At 38.5% G+C, this 16,400-nt stretch overlaps 1 protein-coding gene across 2 annotated transcripts in view; it reads right to left on the bottom strand.

The window, feature by feature from the left end:
• Nucleotides 1-16,400, bottom strand: part of UST (uronyl 2-sulfotransferase) — a 158,511-nt gene that overhangs the window by 70,710 nt on the left and 71,401 nt on the right. For both annotated transcript variants that reach the window (XM_010707216.4, XM_085217005.1), the window contains exons 3-4: nucleotides 11,761-11,916; nucleotides 3,499-3,578 (exon numbers count right to left, since the gene is read on the bottom strand). In XM_010707216.4, coding sequence (XP_010705518.4) covers nucleotides 3,499-3,578; nucleotides 11,761-11,916 — 236 coding nt within the window. The remainder of the gene's footprint in view (nucleotides 1-3,498; nucleotides 3,579-11,760; nucleotides 11,917-16,400) is intronic.

Here is a 16,400-nt window from a genome sequence, read left to right as displayed (position 1 = left end):
CATGCTCAGCAAGCCTCACCAGCAACAGCCAATATCAAGTAAAAAAGCATCAAAACATTTATTTCTATAGATAAGAACATTTCAAAGTGGGATTATCAGAAGAAAGACAGATATGAATAGGTCAGTCAAACATTTAAGATTACCCGAACAGGATGATGATTACGGAGCCATAACGAAAAGTATCATTCCAGAATCATATTCAAAGAATACAATAAACAGCTCCATCCTCCCCAAAGCAATTGTCCTGAAACAGACTGGATGGAACATAGGGATGTCTCCTAAAGCCAGCCCTATCTGCACAGGGTAGACTGGAAACACAGACTGTGAAATGCTGCTAACTTTTTCCTTAACTGGTCTATGACAAATGCCACACACAAATTCCCTCATGACAGAGAATAGGGGAAAACACACTTTTTTTTTAATCTTTCCTGTTTGAAGCTGCAGTCTATTAGATTTATGTCAGTAAAAGTTAATGTTTCTGATTTAATGCATTCTGTTGAGACTTAACTTTTTATCTGCCTCTGTACTATTTTGAATTGAGGACAGATAATACCAAACTAAAGAAAGACTAGAACACAGGAAAGTAAGCGAAGATTCAGTGACTGCAGCTGAAGGAGCGCACACTCTTTAAACCGTTCTTCAAAGAGAGAGGAAAATGTTCCTGGCAAGCACTATAGTTTTGCATTTTCAGAATTTTTATTCAGCAGAACTAACTGTGCTTCTGAAACATGCCTGTGCTCAAATTCATCAGTGATCTAAGCCTTAGTTCCCTTCCACAGGAGATTTTTTTTCTGGAAAGAAGCTATAGGTAATACAGGCCTTTTTTTTCCTTTCTCTTTTTTTTTTTCCCTCCAGTTGGAAACAACCTAAATAGCACAAGTAAATGACATGTTTTCTGAATATTCAGAGAGCTTTAAGTGCTGACAAGTTCATAAGCAGGTGCAGGTTGCAAGAGAGGAAAATCTAAATGATTTGTGAATGCTGTTATTCACATCAGAGACATTAAACAAAAAGCATGTTAATTTTTCTTACTACCGTTTGGGAAGCTGAGAGGCATCAAAAACTGGAGATGAAGCAAACTTCTGTTTTGCAGGACTCTGCTTATGTTATATCTCCTCCTCTAATACCCAACTATATGCTTAAAACTGTTTACAGCAACCCCTGTGGATTCTGAAAGAAGTTTAAAAAAAGAAAAAAGAAAAAAAAGAATGACCTTGAAGCTTACTGGAAGAGTGGTGAAGATAACTTGCCTTTACCTTCTATCTGTCTCCTCAGTAAGCATAAGTAAAAGGAGAATAATGTGTTCTCTGTCCCTTTCTGCAAATAAAGCCCTAAGTTCCAATGGTATAAAATACAAAATGAGAAGTAGGTTTGGTTGCTGGACTAATGCCCAGCATGGCTGTCCATGAAAAACTTTGTTATCTCTCAGAATGGTTCTGCTATAATGCCTTGAAGAAAGTGCGGTCCCTTTCCTTGTGAAGTGGGCCTCTTTAATCTTTAGGCTGTATTATCTTGTACTTTTTGCCCAAAGGAGTTACGTATGCCCCACTCCTGAAGTGTTCAAGGGCAGGTTGAATGGGAAACTGGGCAAGCTGATCTAGTCATTGGCAACCCTACCCATTGCAGGGGAGTTAGAACTGGATGGTCTTTAATAGCCCTTCCATTCTAAGTCTTTCCATGATCCTATGATTCTGTTCCACTCTCCACTGTACTGACTTCTCACTAACATTTGTTGCATAAGGTCTTGAGTTGACAGTCTCAAAACATCACACTGATACTTTGATGCTGTTTCTTTTAATTTTTATGGTATCACTTGGCTTTTATGTTGACATCACAATTAGATGTAACACCACCAATAAATTTCAAAACTAGACTAAAACTCTCACAAATATTCCATTTATCAGAAAACACTACAAAATGCTAAACCTAAATTAAGCAAAGTTGATGAACTTAAATGATATTTCATTTAAATTACTAATCAGTCTCTTCATACCAGAGAGCTGCTAATTAAAACAAATCTCTGTCAGTAAAAGGAAAAATACATTTTTCAGGTTTGCAAGTAACAACCAAAAGGAAACTGCAAATGTTTTTATACATTTCATGTAGTTCTATATATTGTCACAAATCTGCATTGGAAGAAAAGTGTAGACAAATTTAATCTTACGTATACACAAAATAAAGACATTACCTGCGTGACAAGGATGTATCATATTTATAGGAAATGGAATCATAGGAGGAGCAAGAGGTAAACATGTTCATATTTTTCTCATATATCTAATGCTATGTACCATCTGTGAAAAATCAGTTTCATTCAAGAACTTCCCTTCGACCCTCAGGCATGCTACTTGTTTGATCCTGCATTTCAGCTGGGAGAAGAGATTATTTACCAAAGATGTGAAGTCCTATTCTAATGAGTTTTATAATTTAAAAATAATGTAAACAGAATTGTTGCAGAATCAAACTACAGAAGATCAAAATTCTGTTTAACTCCTCAGGTTTTCGTGCAATGAAATCATGCCCATATTCAGTTACAGGCAAGATGAACTTCCAATTCCTCAAAATAGTGTATTTTCTGAAAAAACACCTTCCTTACTACACATTCTCCACCCATGCCTGAAGCCATACACTCAAAGCAGATGCACTAACATTACTGCATAAGCAAAACACTGGGCAGCTAGGCAAGCTTCTGCAAAGACCTCTAGAAAATTCACACTTCTGCAGAAATTCTTTTATCTACACACCAGGAGTCCAAATTAGTAGCACAGATGGCACAGATCCTGAATATAATTTTAAAATTAAATTTAAAGCCCGGGCAATAATCATCTGCAGTTAGCTTTAACCTCTGTATCCTGGCTTAATGCTAACTGGCACAACTCACTCACATCCTTCCAAAAATTCCTCAGAAGTTTCATCCAAACTCATTTTTCTTCACATTCTATGCTATAAATGTCTCTAGAGTCCTACTGTGTATTTTAAATAGCTGCTACTTTTTATTACAGAAAAGATTACACTCTCATGATACAGAGTGTAATTCATTTGCATGGTTTATACATCTGTATTCTACAGAATCTGGACTATTTTACCAATACAAAATTAAATTGGTTAAATAAAAGCCCAAGTACAAACATTATCAATAACTTAGTGGAGTTTTCATTCATAGACTAACACACAGAGATGAAACATTCAGGAAAGTCTGCTGCCACTTTTAAAGCACTAATACACAGCTTAAAGACCCAGGTTGTCACCTCATACATGTTGGCTGGAAATATTATAAACCAAAGTAACCCCTGGGGTAAAAGCATGCAACAGTTTTCTGGATTTTCAAGAACATACTGTACATAACTACTTGGTAGCAGAGACAGCAGGAAAAATCCCCTCCAAATGCAACTTTCATTGCCAGAAAAAAGATCTATTGTATTGCTTATATTTGAAAAAGAAGGGAATATATTCTCTGAATTACAACCAATGAAAAATATTTTAAATGAAAAAATGCCTTACCTTGAGAAGTTGAGGAAATGAACATGTCTAGTGAATAAATAGGGCTGCTCAGCAGTGCTTATGTTTTTAATCAATTCCATCTAAAAAGAATTAACAAATCAAATTATCCGTGTTATTGCAAGGCATATCTGGAGACAAATATAACTATCAAACAACATACAGTGGTTTAATTTTCAAGTCAGCATTATTCAGTTACTTCTCCACTATCCCTCCCAAACACTGTTACCAAGATAGCACTACTACTATTACATGCCTAAGCAAAAAGGTTAAAGATGCAAACACTATTATGCCATCACAAAGCTAACACAGTTCCAAAAGCGATTTAAAGAAAGGCATAAACTAAAGGAAATATCTAAATTCTGCACCAGAACTTTGCAAGCAGCTGCTGTCTTCTGAAGACACTGGGTCTATCAAATAGAACGCCAAAATGAAAAATGTCTGAAAATGCAACAGAAAGTGGGAGCTCAATCAATTTGGGACAGAAGAGCGTGGCAGAAAATCATGTCCAGACCATACAAATATTGAGCTACCTCTAAGAGACATCAATCATTATTTTATTTTTTGTTTTTCTGTTTTGATATTCTGACATTTTCCCATGATTTTTACATTCTGTGTTACACTTAGATGCTTATTATCCACCTTACATTCTCCATTTTTTCCCTAGGATACACATCCTGTCACTGTCTTTCAGACAAGACAAGGCATAGCGATTTAATTCCTGGAACCAAATAAAAAAGCATACATAAAAATACGCTCTTCTCTACCTTCCTCTGCCTTCAAGAATTGTATATACTTGTGTGTACAACAAGCACTGAAACAAATTGTTCATTCATCTTCTCAAGATGGGCTTTTCCCTGACAAATGAGTTTGAGTATACAAAGCTTTATGTCTAAGAAAATTTGTAAACCCAAAGCAATAGAACAAAAACAAGAGGGACCAAAAGAAATAAGAATATGAATAGAAAAGTGAAACAAGAAGACAAAGAGAAAACACATGATTAAAAAAATAAATATATAATAATACATCAAGAAGGGAATAGGCTTTAGTTGGTCATATTCAGATTCTGGACTGTTCAATCCAAGTACAAACAAGTCTTCACAAAGCTCCGCCTGTACAATAAAAATGCAGCGTACAAGAAATTCAGCAACATCAAGAGCAGAACTTGCTCAGCCTCCAATTAGAAAGCCCATCACACCTTCTAATAATGATCACATTGAGTTTATATTGTTAATTTTCTCAGAAGACAAGGGCTTTCCTACCAAAGCAAATAAACTGACATTTAGTTGGGACTGGTAACTCTCTCTGCCAAAAAAATTGTATTTGTCTGCCTTGCTTTCAGAATGAAACTGAAGAGATAGATACTCTAGAGACTGGATATCAGATGTCTCAGTTTATTTTTTTGCATGTTTGTTTTCATCCAGCCAAGTTACAGGAGAACCGAAACCCTCAGAACTGTATGAAGCTTTATGATATATGGGTATTTTATCTGTTACTCCATCTGTACGAATGAATGGCAAAATATTCATACAGGATAAAAAAACTCAACCCACTATTGTCACCACAGTAATTCCATCTTGGAATAAACAAAGAATCATCATTATAGCATAAACACAAGATGTAAAGATTATTACCTGTTCAATGCAGGGGAGTTGGACTAGATGACCTTTAAAGGTCCCTTCCAACTCTAAGGATTCTATGACTCCATGACTATAAGTGTAAGAAGTAATTACCTTGAGTTTAAATACATGGGTCACTTTAAAATAGTAACAAGAGACAAATTGGAGGGGTACATAGGAGTACCACAGGAGCATCCCCTACCTCACTCTGCAGTAGGTAACAACTGGCCAGCACTGTGCTGATTCCCACTGAAATAACACAGCGCTTCTCATTGTGCTTCACCTCATGCGGCAGGCTTGAGTCAGTCTGCTGCTGGGCTAGCAGAGTACTGCTGCATCAGGAACAAAGGCACTCTGCAAAGATGCTGGACAACATCTGGCTGCCTGGTGTTTTTTTTTTTCTTCTTTTTTCTTTTTTAAAGCTCTTGCTACCAAACTCAATCTCTTGTGCTATAGCAACTTACTCTGAAGCAGATGCGGAATTCTGTTCTGACTTGAAGTACCTTCACATTTAGACACTTAATGTTCAACAGGACTTGTACGCAGATGTGGATAAAGCTACAATGTGCATATGAACAAACAAGCACAAAACATTCTTTTAAAAACCCTGCCAAAAGAGTAAGTAAGGCTCAAAAGATACAATACACAGATGTCAGGAGGGAAAAATAAATAACCGTAATGGCTCACGGCCACATGCAAATTGTGGCCATATTTCCCAAGGGCTCCTCTCTCTCTGATCCCACTTGTGCTGAACTGATTTCAGCTTAATGAGCCAAATGTACTGCTCAGGAATACAAAGGAATCAGCCCTCTTTTTAAAGTGATGCAAAAAGAAATTAAAAAAATCTTCCAGTGTCTCCCAGTGGTGTAGGGCCTCTGGTAGATCTCTTCTACAAGAAGACTGATAAACCCATGGATGACACATGGAGAGAATGAGTAATGGTCGAGACCCCTAGAAAGCGAGTACCTTTGAATGGAATGGCAATGATGGAAGGGAAGAGATAGAAGTACCGTCTGGCAAATGGTCTTAAACCACCCTAAATGCTGCTTTGCTCCCTAGCATAACATCTTTCTACCGCTGTGACATCTTCTTTAAGCTTTCATTCTACTTTTTTTCTCCAAAATTCAATTTCTGCATTCACCCTTAAACAGGACCTTTAAAAAAGACCAGATCTGCAGAGGCAACTCTATAAACGGCAAACCATTTTTGAATCTCCTAACGTCCACCTGAGCAAGAAAACCAAGAGGCCACACTCATAGAACAAAAAGTTTTTCCTTAGACTACTGTTCCACACTATAATTCTAGGATTTCAGCTGGCCAACTTAATCAAGTCATCATGCTTAGCATCAGCAGTATTATTTATATTTGGTCATTGCTGCGTTGCAAATAACAATCCAGCAGATGGCACAATAAAATGACTTGGAGAGAGACTGCAAGGAGCCCTGCCCATAAGGAAAGAAACATGGAGGATGGCTTTGTTCCAGCCACATCGCTCCTACACCAAACTCAACCCAGCCTTGCAAGACAGGACAGCTCTCCCTCTTCCATAAACACCTATCCTCCACCATAGGCCTGTTCAGAGTAGTCCTATTTAGTTCAAGACTTGTAATAGCTAAATTCGACTGGGAACAAAAAGAAATAATCATATGATTATCTTGCCTAGAGAACATAAAAAACATTCCTACTCTCTCAAGCTGCTGTGTTTCATTGGGAGAGAATCCGTGGTCAAAATGTACAAAGATGATAGGATACGTGATTTTCCAAGTCAGATCAGATGGATGACACTATGGTTTCCTCTAACTAATATAAATAGGATGAAAGACTATCTGAATCTGACTCTCTTTTGAGTTATTTACCTTCTTCTATACAGGCTACCATCTCTCCTGAAGGCATGTAGGATCCAGGATGCACAAGTATCTACAGGTACTTGGTATATCACTTTCATCTTGGTATTACTTCATTTCCATAAACAATTCAGAGCTCACAGGAATGAGACCCAATCTTTATTTTAACTCTCTGAGATTTGGAATTGTTTCAAAATTTTCTTAAACTCCCCAAGCTGTTTAGGACCAATTTTCTATCTTTAAAAGCACTCAAGAAAAAACAGCAATGGACTTTTAGTGTGTTAAACCTGAATTATGAATAAAGCTGATGTCTGTCCAAAGGACGTGTAGTAGAGAGAAATGATGTGAGGACAATCAGTTACTCCCATATGTATCAGCATTTGCATATCTGTAAACATAATAATTTTTCCTTCTCTGAATCCAAGAACTGGAGACAGAGGTAATTAGAGAAGGGGAAGAATTCATTTTGCATTGGTACATCTGTCATTTTAAACCACATCAATTAGGTTGTCTTTGTATACATAAATACTACACATAAGTTCTGTAATTAGAAGTTTCCAATTGTTAATTGAAAACATTATGGTAAATGGTAAGGCAAAAATTAACTCATCTTTCCCCAGAAGCCTCTCCCTTATGCCCATGGATGTTCAATGGCTGCACTCCTAATTGCTGGCAGGCAGACGTAATTTGGGAAGATTTCTTACTAAGAAGACTGTAAAAGGCACCCAGCATACGGATTTCAGTTACATGTAATCTCCGTAGTCATTAAGAATACCTACGTACTTAACTTTATTTAACACTAGCAGACTGCACAAGCTAAATATTTACAGAAAAATCTTGGCTGGACCAAAGCTCTAACCAAACACAGGACAGACAAATGACAGGAGGAAGAAAGTAATAACATCTCAAGCAAGTAGCCCATGCTCGTGCTGGGAGCCTACAGCCCAGCCCTTTCCTCTTTTCTCTCATTCCAATGCCTGGAACCTGGAACCTTGATTGCTTCTTATACTACATTAAAGACGGGAGAAAGAACAACAACGCATATGCCCCTTTCCTCCACTCCAGTGAGCAATATAGGCAGGCCAGCAACAATGAACAAGGAGAAGGCTGAGGTACTCAACAACTTCTTTCTTCTTTTTCCTCAGTCTTCACTAGCAATTGCTCTTCACACCCTCCTTGAGTGAATGGGTCAGAAGCTGGGGAAGCGATGTTCGCCCCACCGTAAGTGACAATCAGGTTTGAAACCACCTGAGGAACCTTAATAGCCATGAGTCTATGGGGCCTGATGAGATGCATCCCAGATTCATGATAGGACTGGCTGATGTCAACAAGCCACTCTCAATACTATTCGTAAAGTCATGGCAGTCAGGTGAAGTCCCTGGGAAAAATGGCAGTGTCACGCTGATTTTTAAGAAGGGTAGAAAGGACAACATAGGCAACTATTGACCTGTCAGCCTCACCTCTGTGCTAGGGAAGGTCATGGAACAGATCTTCCTGGAAGCTATGATAAGGCACATAAAAGAGGAGGAGGTGATACAGAACAACCAGCATGGCTTTACCGAGAGCAAATCCTGCTTGACCAACCTAGTGGCCTTTTATGATGGTGTAACTGCATCAATGGACAAGGAAAGAGCCACCGACGTCATCTATCTGGACTTCAGTAATGCCTCTCATACAGGTCCCATAACATCCTTCTCTCCAAACTGGAAAGATATGGACTTGATGAATGCATTCTTCAATGGACAAAAAACTTGTTGCTAGATTGTACCCAGAGAGTAGTGGATCCAGATGGAAATCAGAGACAAATGGCTCATGGGTCAGTTCTGGTACTAATGCTTTTCAACATCTTCATCAACGACCTCAACAGTGGGACTGAGTGCACCCTCAGCAACTTTGTAGATGACACTAAGCTGTGTAGTGTGGCTGACATACCCGAGGGATAGGATGCCATACAGAGAGACCTAGGCAGGCTTGAAAAGAACCTCATGTGTTTCAACAAAGCCCAAGTGTGAGGTCTTGTACACAGGTGGCAACCCCCACTATCAGTACAAGCTGGAGGATGAAAGAATGGAGCACAACCCTGCTGAAAAAGACTTGAGAGTACTGGTGGATGGTAAGCTGGACATGAGCTAGCAGTATGTCTTTGCAGCCCAGAAAGCCAACCGTATCTTGGGCTGTATCAAAAGAAATGAGGCCAACAGGTCAAGGGAAGTGATCCTGCCCCTCCACTCTGCACTGGTGAGGCCTCACCTGGAGTACTGCATCCAGATGTGCAGTTCTCAGTACAGGAAAGACATGGACCTGCTAGAGTGAATCCAGAGGAGGGCTGCAAAAATGATCCAAGGGATGCAACACCCCTCCTACGAGGACAGGCTGAGAGAGCTAGGGCTGTTCAGCCTGGAGAAGGCCCCAGGAAGACCTGATAGCATCTTTTCAATATCTAAAAGAGGGCTACAAAAAAGAAGGGGGTAGACTCTTTGGCAGCATCCACTGTGGTAGGACAAGAGGAAATGGTTTCAAACTAAAAGAGGGGAGATCTAAATTAATTATAAGCAGGAAGTTTTTTATGATGAGAGTAGTGAAACATTGAAGCAGGTTGCCCAGATGCTCCATTCTCAGAGTCATTCACAGAGAGGCTGGATGGGGCTCTGAGAAATCTTATCTAGTTGTAGATGTCCCTGTTCATTGCATGGCATTTGGACTAGATGCTTTTTAAGGGACCCTTTCACCTCAAATGATTCTATGATTCTATTCAATTTAATACTTTGTTGTTCATATTCTACTCATGAAAAAATCAAAATACAACTGAAAATACCTTAAATGAGAGAAAAGTTAGCGTTGCCAGGCATGTAACCTGTGCTTTCCAGCAAAAGTAATCATTACATTCTGAACCTATTGTAACTATGTAAATAAGCTATAAATCAAAATAAAGAGACTAAACTTACTGCAGAGCATAACAGAAAGTAAATCTTCAGCTCTATAGCAATACGTACTTCACTATTTGTGTTCCTGGATATTTCCCATATGGTAATCAAACAGCTTGTGGAGTGCAAAAAACAATGCAACTGCTGCATTAAAATTCAGTCTGGGCTTCTTTGAATCCTGATATTTCAGACTGAAGCAGGGAAGACTGTTTACATACGATCTTTCACTATGTTTAACATGTTTCTGCATACCAGAGAAATGTAGCAGATAATAAGGGTGAAAGATTGTGGCTGTTGCTACCTCAGAGGATTTTAGATTTTCTTATACATCTCCTAATCAGTAATGAATCAAAACAAAACCGAAACAACCCAAAACACAAAAACAATCATGCCAATAAAAATCGCCTACCCTGTATCCAACAATTAAGCAGAAATAGTTAAAAGAAGAAAGAATAACACATGACAGTTTGCCCTCTGATCCAATGGGACCATTCTGCAAACTCCCCAGGCTGCACATTGCTGACAGCGTGGTGCTAGCAGCAGCCCATACACACACAAAGATGCAGTGACAGCTGCAGCCTCAGGCTCTATCTCTGCCATTAGTCACTGAGTGGGGCTAAGCAGGGTAGCAGGGGTGACACTGGACTCCTCCACAGCCTTTTGGCTGGTGTGGCAGCCCTGGATTGCCAGTCCCCCAGTCTCAAGGGCCCTAAAAGGGTAGCTGATCCGCTCACTGCTTGTGGGATCTTGATGGCAATACTGGAAGGAGGGAACTTGGGAACTGCAGTAGCAACATCTGCTCTCAAATTTTAAATTGGAACAAACTGTTATATCCAAAATAACAAACACTGAAACTTATGCTCATAAAAAGGCTACAGATAAATAACCCCTAACCACAGGACGTTGTCACTGGTAGGCCTAAGTCTGTATTTTGATCACTGCATACATCCTCTTGTGGTTTGCTAATCTCAGGGGTGATGCAGACATCTGCTGCAGCATTTACCTGAATCAGCAGATCAAAAGAACAGCTATGGGTAACATGAAACAGCCATGTGTAATGCATATGAATTAATCAGTACACTTTGGAGACCGAGTTTTTTTGAGTTACTTGCATCAATACCTATTGATAGCACTGACACTTGTGAGCACATGGTTTCCAAGATACAAATGAATATAAATAATAAAATCTTTTGGTCTCAAAGTTGCAAAAAGGATGTCCTTCATAGTTTTAAGGAAACATGAGTTTAAGGGAACATAAAAAAAGGGGTATGTAGGTAGAGAGATTTCACTTGCATTTGCTTTATGTTGTACAATAACATGAAAAAGGCAGATGAGTAAGAGGCTGAGACAGGATCAAGGATGTGTTAGACTAGGCAACATAGTTTAGCATGGACCTGGGTAAGAATTTTTTGAAGCAAGTGGTTATTAAAAGTAGATTAGAAACTGCTGGCTTTTACTTATATGTACTCTGCTTAAGAGACCCAAGCTAGCTCTGCATATGCTGGCATGTCTATATGACAAATGGCTGTGCCCTGCAGATACATTAATACAGGTCCCAGAAGCTGTTAGCACCTAACTTCACTTGTAATCTTAAGTCTCTGGACTGACGCTGGGCTAATTGCTATGTTGAGTACATTCAAGAGCTGGCTAAATGGAAGCTAGTTTTTCTTATAACCTTCCACATCGTGTTGCTCTTGGCTCTACCATTCATTTCTTTTGTTAACTGAAGCCACTTCAAGGATGATGATTTCTGGCACGTTACTCAGGTCAAAGCAGTAATACAACTTTTCAGTGTGATTTCTGCTTGTATACGCCTTTGTTTCTCAGCTTCACAAACGCAATAAGAGAACAGGCTCTAAGTTGAGCAGAGTAGCTTACCTGTTCATTTTTGGTCAGTCTTGTTTTGTTATGAATGTCAGATGTTACCAGGTTGAATCCATGTTTCTCTGATAAAATTCTCAAAAGCAAAACCACAGTTCTACTCCCACACTTTCCAACTCTGTTGTAGACCACCTGGCTGGGGAAAGGAAGTACCTAAGTAAAGATTGAAAAATATGGAGTCAGTATATTGGTATTTTTGCTTCTTTATATCTCAGTCAGAGAATATTTTGCCTGTAAGCCAACAGATATGTAGAAGAGAATTTATAGGATTCTGTCGACATCAGAAGGATTCACTTCCAGCAGCAAGCTATAAGTTCTTCAGTATAAAAAGCACATCATTCAGGAGATGACAAACAAAATTTCCCCTTGTGATACAGTTTACATTAACAGTGCAGATTAGTAGCCACTCAAGAAACACTAAACCACTGCTGATGACTTCCAGTAAAGATGGTGATGAGCTTAAGCATACTGATTGCCTCCATACAACGAACCACAGTGAACTAGCACTGCAGTTTGGCAGCTCCAAGTGAAGTTGACCTAATGAAAGAGGAATGCTTGAGTTGCAAAACTTCAGTTTAAAAGAAAAAAAAAAAGAAAAGTAGCAACCAAATGGAGAGAGCTAAAATTAATCGTTTCAATCTAAAATATAAACAAGAATCTTCTGAAGACCTAGAGAAGGAATCTGACGCTGGAGAGGCATGTACTTGTGCAACAAACAATACCATTAGTCACTGCTGGGCCTAGAGGACAAATGGCAAACTCTGGTCACACAGATGATGTGCACTCAATGTCAAACCAAACTGTCTACATCTCACCTGCCTACTGGCAGTGGTCTCCAGCCCAAGCCACTGATGCAGCATGCTCTCCCTCCCTGTTTGGACATTGTTAGTTGACTTGGGCTAAAACAATGCCTAGGATTTATCTGAATAATTTAGCAGAATAGGCAGCTGCAATCCTAGGCCTGGCACTCCTCACGCATGTGCTGCAGGCCTCAGTGTTCTTTACAAATATCATCTCTGAAGCTGTAGACAAGTTTTTTTTTTAGGCTCCAAAGCACAAAAGAGAGGGTAGAAAAGTTTGACATTTCTTTTCCCAGTTATTTCTCCAAAATTCCTAACGTAGTTTAGCAACAGACATTGTATGATATTTATTACTGCCTTTGAGGCAAAGAACAGAGAGGCCAAGGGTGCAGGTGGGGTACTTGTCTGGTTGTACTAGTATTTTTGTGAGGCACAACTATCAGAGCTTTTAATAATAGTGAACTAAATGTTTTTAGGCAGCTTAAGTATTCTAGACGAGAAGTTCTTTGAAAATAAACATAGCAACATGCCACTGACAGTGCTTTGTATGTTTGATTAACATTACCGAGTTTAGCATTTTAATCAAGGAGTTTTATTACCAGGTGTATTGAAGTTCAGTTTGGAGCAATCATGGGAATAACAAGATCAACAACACACAAAGCAGTCTGGTTTGACCCCCAAATCATCCAGGGAAAGGTGGCGGCTCTACAGTCATAACTTTCATGGAAGAAAGAATTGGATAACTGAGAAGTGTTATTGTGATTTGTGGGCGTAGAAAACAATCACAATGTCCTTCATTACAGTAAGTCCAATGATGAATTATGGCCACATGTCTGTCTGCATCTAATGTAAAATTGTACATTAAATTAGAATTTAGAATTAAAACTTAGAAAATTTTTAAATTAAAATTTAGAATTACCATTTTGAATACAGCAACCTGCAGGCTTTCCAAACTGAGATCTGACACAGATGGGTGAGTACCTGTCTCTGCTTCAAGTCTCTTCTTGGCTATTACCTTTCTTAGCTATTACAGCCAGCAGGGAAAAGCTTGTCGATTACTTCTCCGAATGAATATTTAGAAATACCTTTTATTAACTGCCATATTACAAACTGAAGATCATTAAGCCTGCTTTCATACAGTTGCACCAGCCGTTTTCCACTTCTAGAAAATGTGGAAAATGTCTGTCTTGCCTTTGAGTCAAGAAAACCAATGTCATGATTGATGGACTCATCTTTTAAATATTATATATCCTATCACAATTTAGACATGTTTCATGAAGAATTTTTTTTATTTTTATTTTTATTATTATTTTTTTTTTTTGCAACTAGAGCCTTAGTAATTTGTTAATATTCAGTCATGCCAGGTATAGAGCCAGCAGCATACCAATGCTTCTCCTCTTCTGTCCTTGCTTTGCCCTCTCCACGTACCCTACAGATCTCTGTCACTAACCTAGGCACACCACAGTTTTTGCAACAGGAAAAAAGGCATCCTCTGCAGACATGATCTGGCAGAAGTAGTTTTCTGTTCATTCAGCAGTTCTGATTTCTTCAGTATATTGAGACAGGGTCATTGTTTACTATCCATTATGTATTGCATGGTAATTTTAGTATTCCATTAAAAAAACCTAAGTTTCAGCTGATCCTCACTGGTAGTAAAGACAAGACTGGTAAAGCACTGACCCTGCACATTCTAGTCTACTGTTCCTCTTCAGAATGCCAGTCCCTTAGCTCAATATCACCCATGCAGCATCTCTTGGAATTCTGATCCTCAAAACACAGTACAATGCATTTCACTGTACTTATTACTGCCCAAATGTTACTGCTGCTCGATACTTCAGAATTTCCTCGACTTAAGCTAGATATCAAAGCAAAATGATGAGAAATATTGTAGGCATCTACTTTGCATAGCCATTCCTGCAGCATATGGAAAAGATGATCCAGTCCACTTTGTAAGATGAATAAAACTTGTTTGTTGTTTATCTTCTAAGAGCAGAATGTTTTGTAACTCCAGTATACATTTCTAATGTGCCAGAAGTCAGAGTACCACTTCTACATGTACTATGTCTTAATAAACTTAATAAACTCAAATAAACAAACAAAAAACCTACACAAAACAAAAACAGAAAGATTCTATTGCTTAGGATCACTACAAGGAAAGAACTATTCCATGTTACATTTAATATTTGCAGACCAGTTTAGAAGCTCATATAATAAAAATGGGAAACCAGAAAATCAGAAAGTGCAAGCAGTAATTCACTGTTCTACAGGAAGCTGGATGCAGTTTTGTTTTTTTTCCTGGACAGTTTCCATGGGTTATTTTTTCAGCAAAAGGCATTCTGAAGTCACATTATCACATTAGAAAAATATTTGGTACAGCAAAAAGCAACAGCATCAATGCTATAGATGAAGAAGCATCTGCCTTTTAAATTGGCTAACACTGTCAGGACCTCATGGTTTCACCTACAGCAGTGCATGTATGCCACTCACATAGGGAAAGCTTGTATTTCTATTAAGAAGGCTGCAAAAAAATGTTTCCATATACATGGCCGGTGCCCTGGTTCTGCATTTCTGGTATGCCTCATGATATTTGAACAGCTAACAGATCTTCATCATAGAAGCAAAATGATTCCTCAAGCGGTCCCTGAGATTACTTCCAAAGAGAATTGCAAACTAGAGAAAAAAATAAAAGGAGAAATAGGGATACCCTTATAATGAACGGGAACATACTCAGATATCCATGGCATCTTTCTGTCAACATTATACTTTATTACCAAAGGAACATTACTATTGCTACTGTTAGCAATGTTTAGTATATCCTTCTCTGCACCATAACCATAAAAGCTATTATTCCTCAAATAGCTGGGGAAGGAATAGGTATTTGGCAATTGCTGGTTTGGTTGAGCTTTCTCCAGGACATCTCATCTGCTGGTACAGTAGTGAATGTGAGCCTCCCAGGGCTCATCTAAAACCCACAGAACACAAAGCCTTCTCTTTTTGCAACATTTGTATGAAAGTTTTCTGTCAGAAACCTACCCTCCTTAATCTTTATCAATCTTTCACAAAAGCCTTCCTTTCTATGAAATTCAAAATCCCACCCTTAACGACTTCAGAACTCTAAACGTCATGAATTTAACATCTGCATTGTACAGAGGTAACTAACATTTGATTTTGTAAGAATCTGTAAGGCTATGGAAACGTTAAACAATGCTTCATAATTATTAACTGCTTTGATTTTCATAGCAGAGTTGCACTTTGCAATACAGTGAGCGAAGTTTTGCACCTGATATTTCACTCATTTCAAGCCAATATCTTTTGGCTGAATCATACTAATATAATTCTTAATTAAAATTCTTAAAAGATTAAAATAAAAGTGGGGCTTTGTAAAGTTTCTGTTCTACATACAAACAGCGTGCCAGCCAAAATCAACAAGTGATTCTAAGTTGGCCAGTTCTCACCTTTGCCTCCAAAACTCATTTTCTCAGATAGGGTAGTTCTGTTCTGTACACAGACAATAACCATGACAACCCCCCAAAAAGAAACCATAAACAAATACTCTCTACAGATAGAGAAATCTGAAATAAGGGGCCATTATTTCCAGCCAACTGTTTAGTTTAAAGGAGGCCAATATATCAATGCCCTGATTGAGAAAACATCTGAATGCACTTTGGTAAAATCGGACAAGATTCAAGATAAATGCTACAGCTCTAATACCGCTTTAGAAGAACACAATAATTAACTGTAATCAAATCTTCACTTGTAGTGCTGCTGAATGCGGCTAGCTTTAAGGATTCATTGCTGGAGCTTCGCTAAGGTTTTATTTACGTCACTACTCCACTT

The sequence above is a fragment of the Meleagris gallopavo genome, chromosome 2 (genome assembly GCF_905368555.1).
Source record: "Meleagris gallopavo chromosome 2, MGAL_WU_HG_1.1, whole genome shotgun sequence".
NCBI lineage: Eukaryota > Metazoa > Chordata > Aves > Galliformes > Phasianidae > Meleagris > Meleagris gallopavo.
This window is presented reverse-complemented; position numbering and strand designations above follow the sequence as displayed.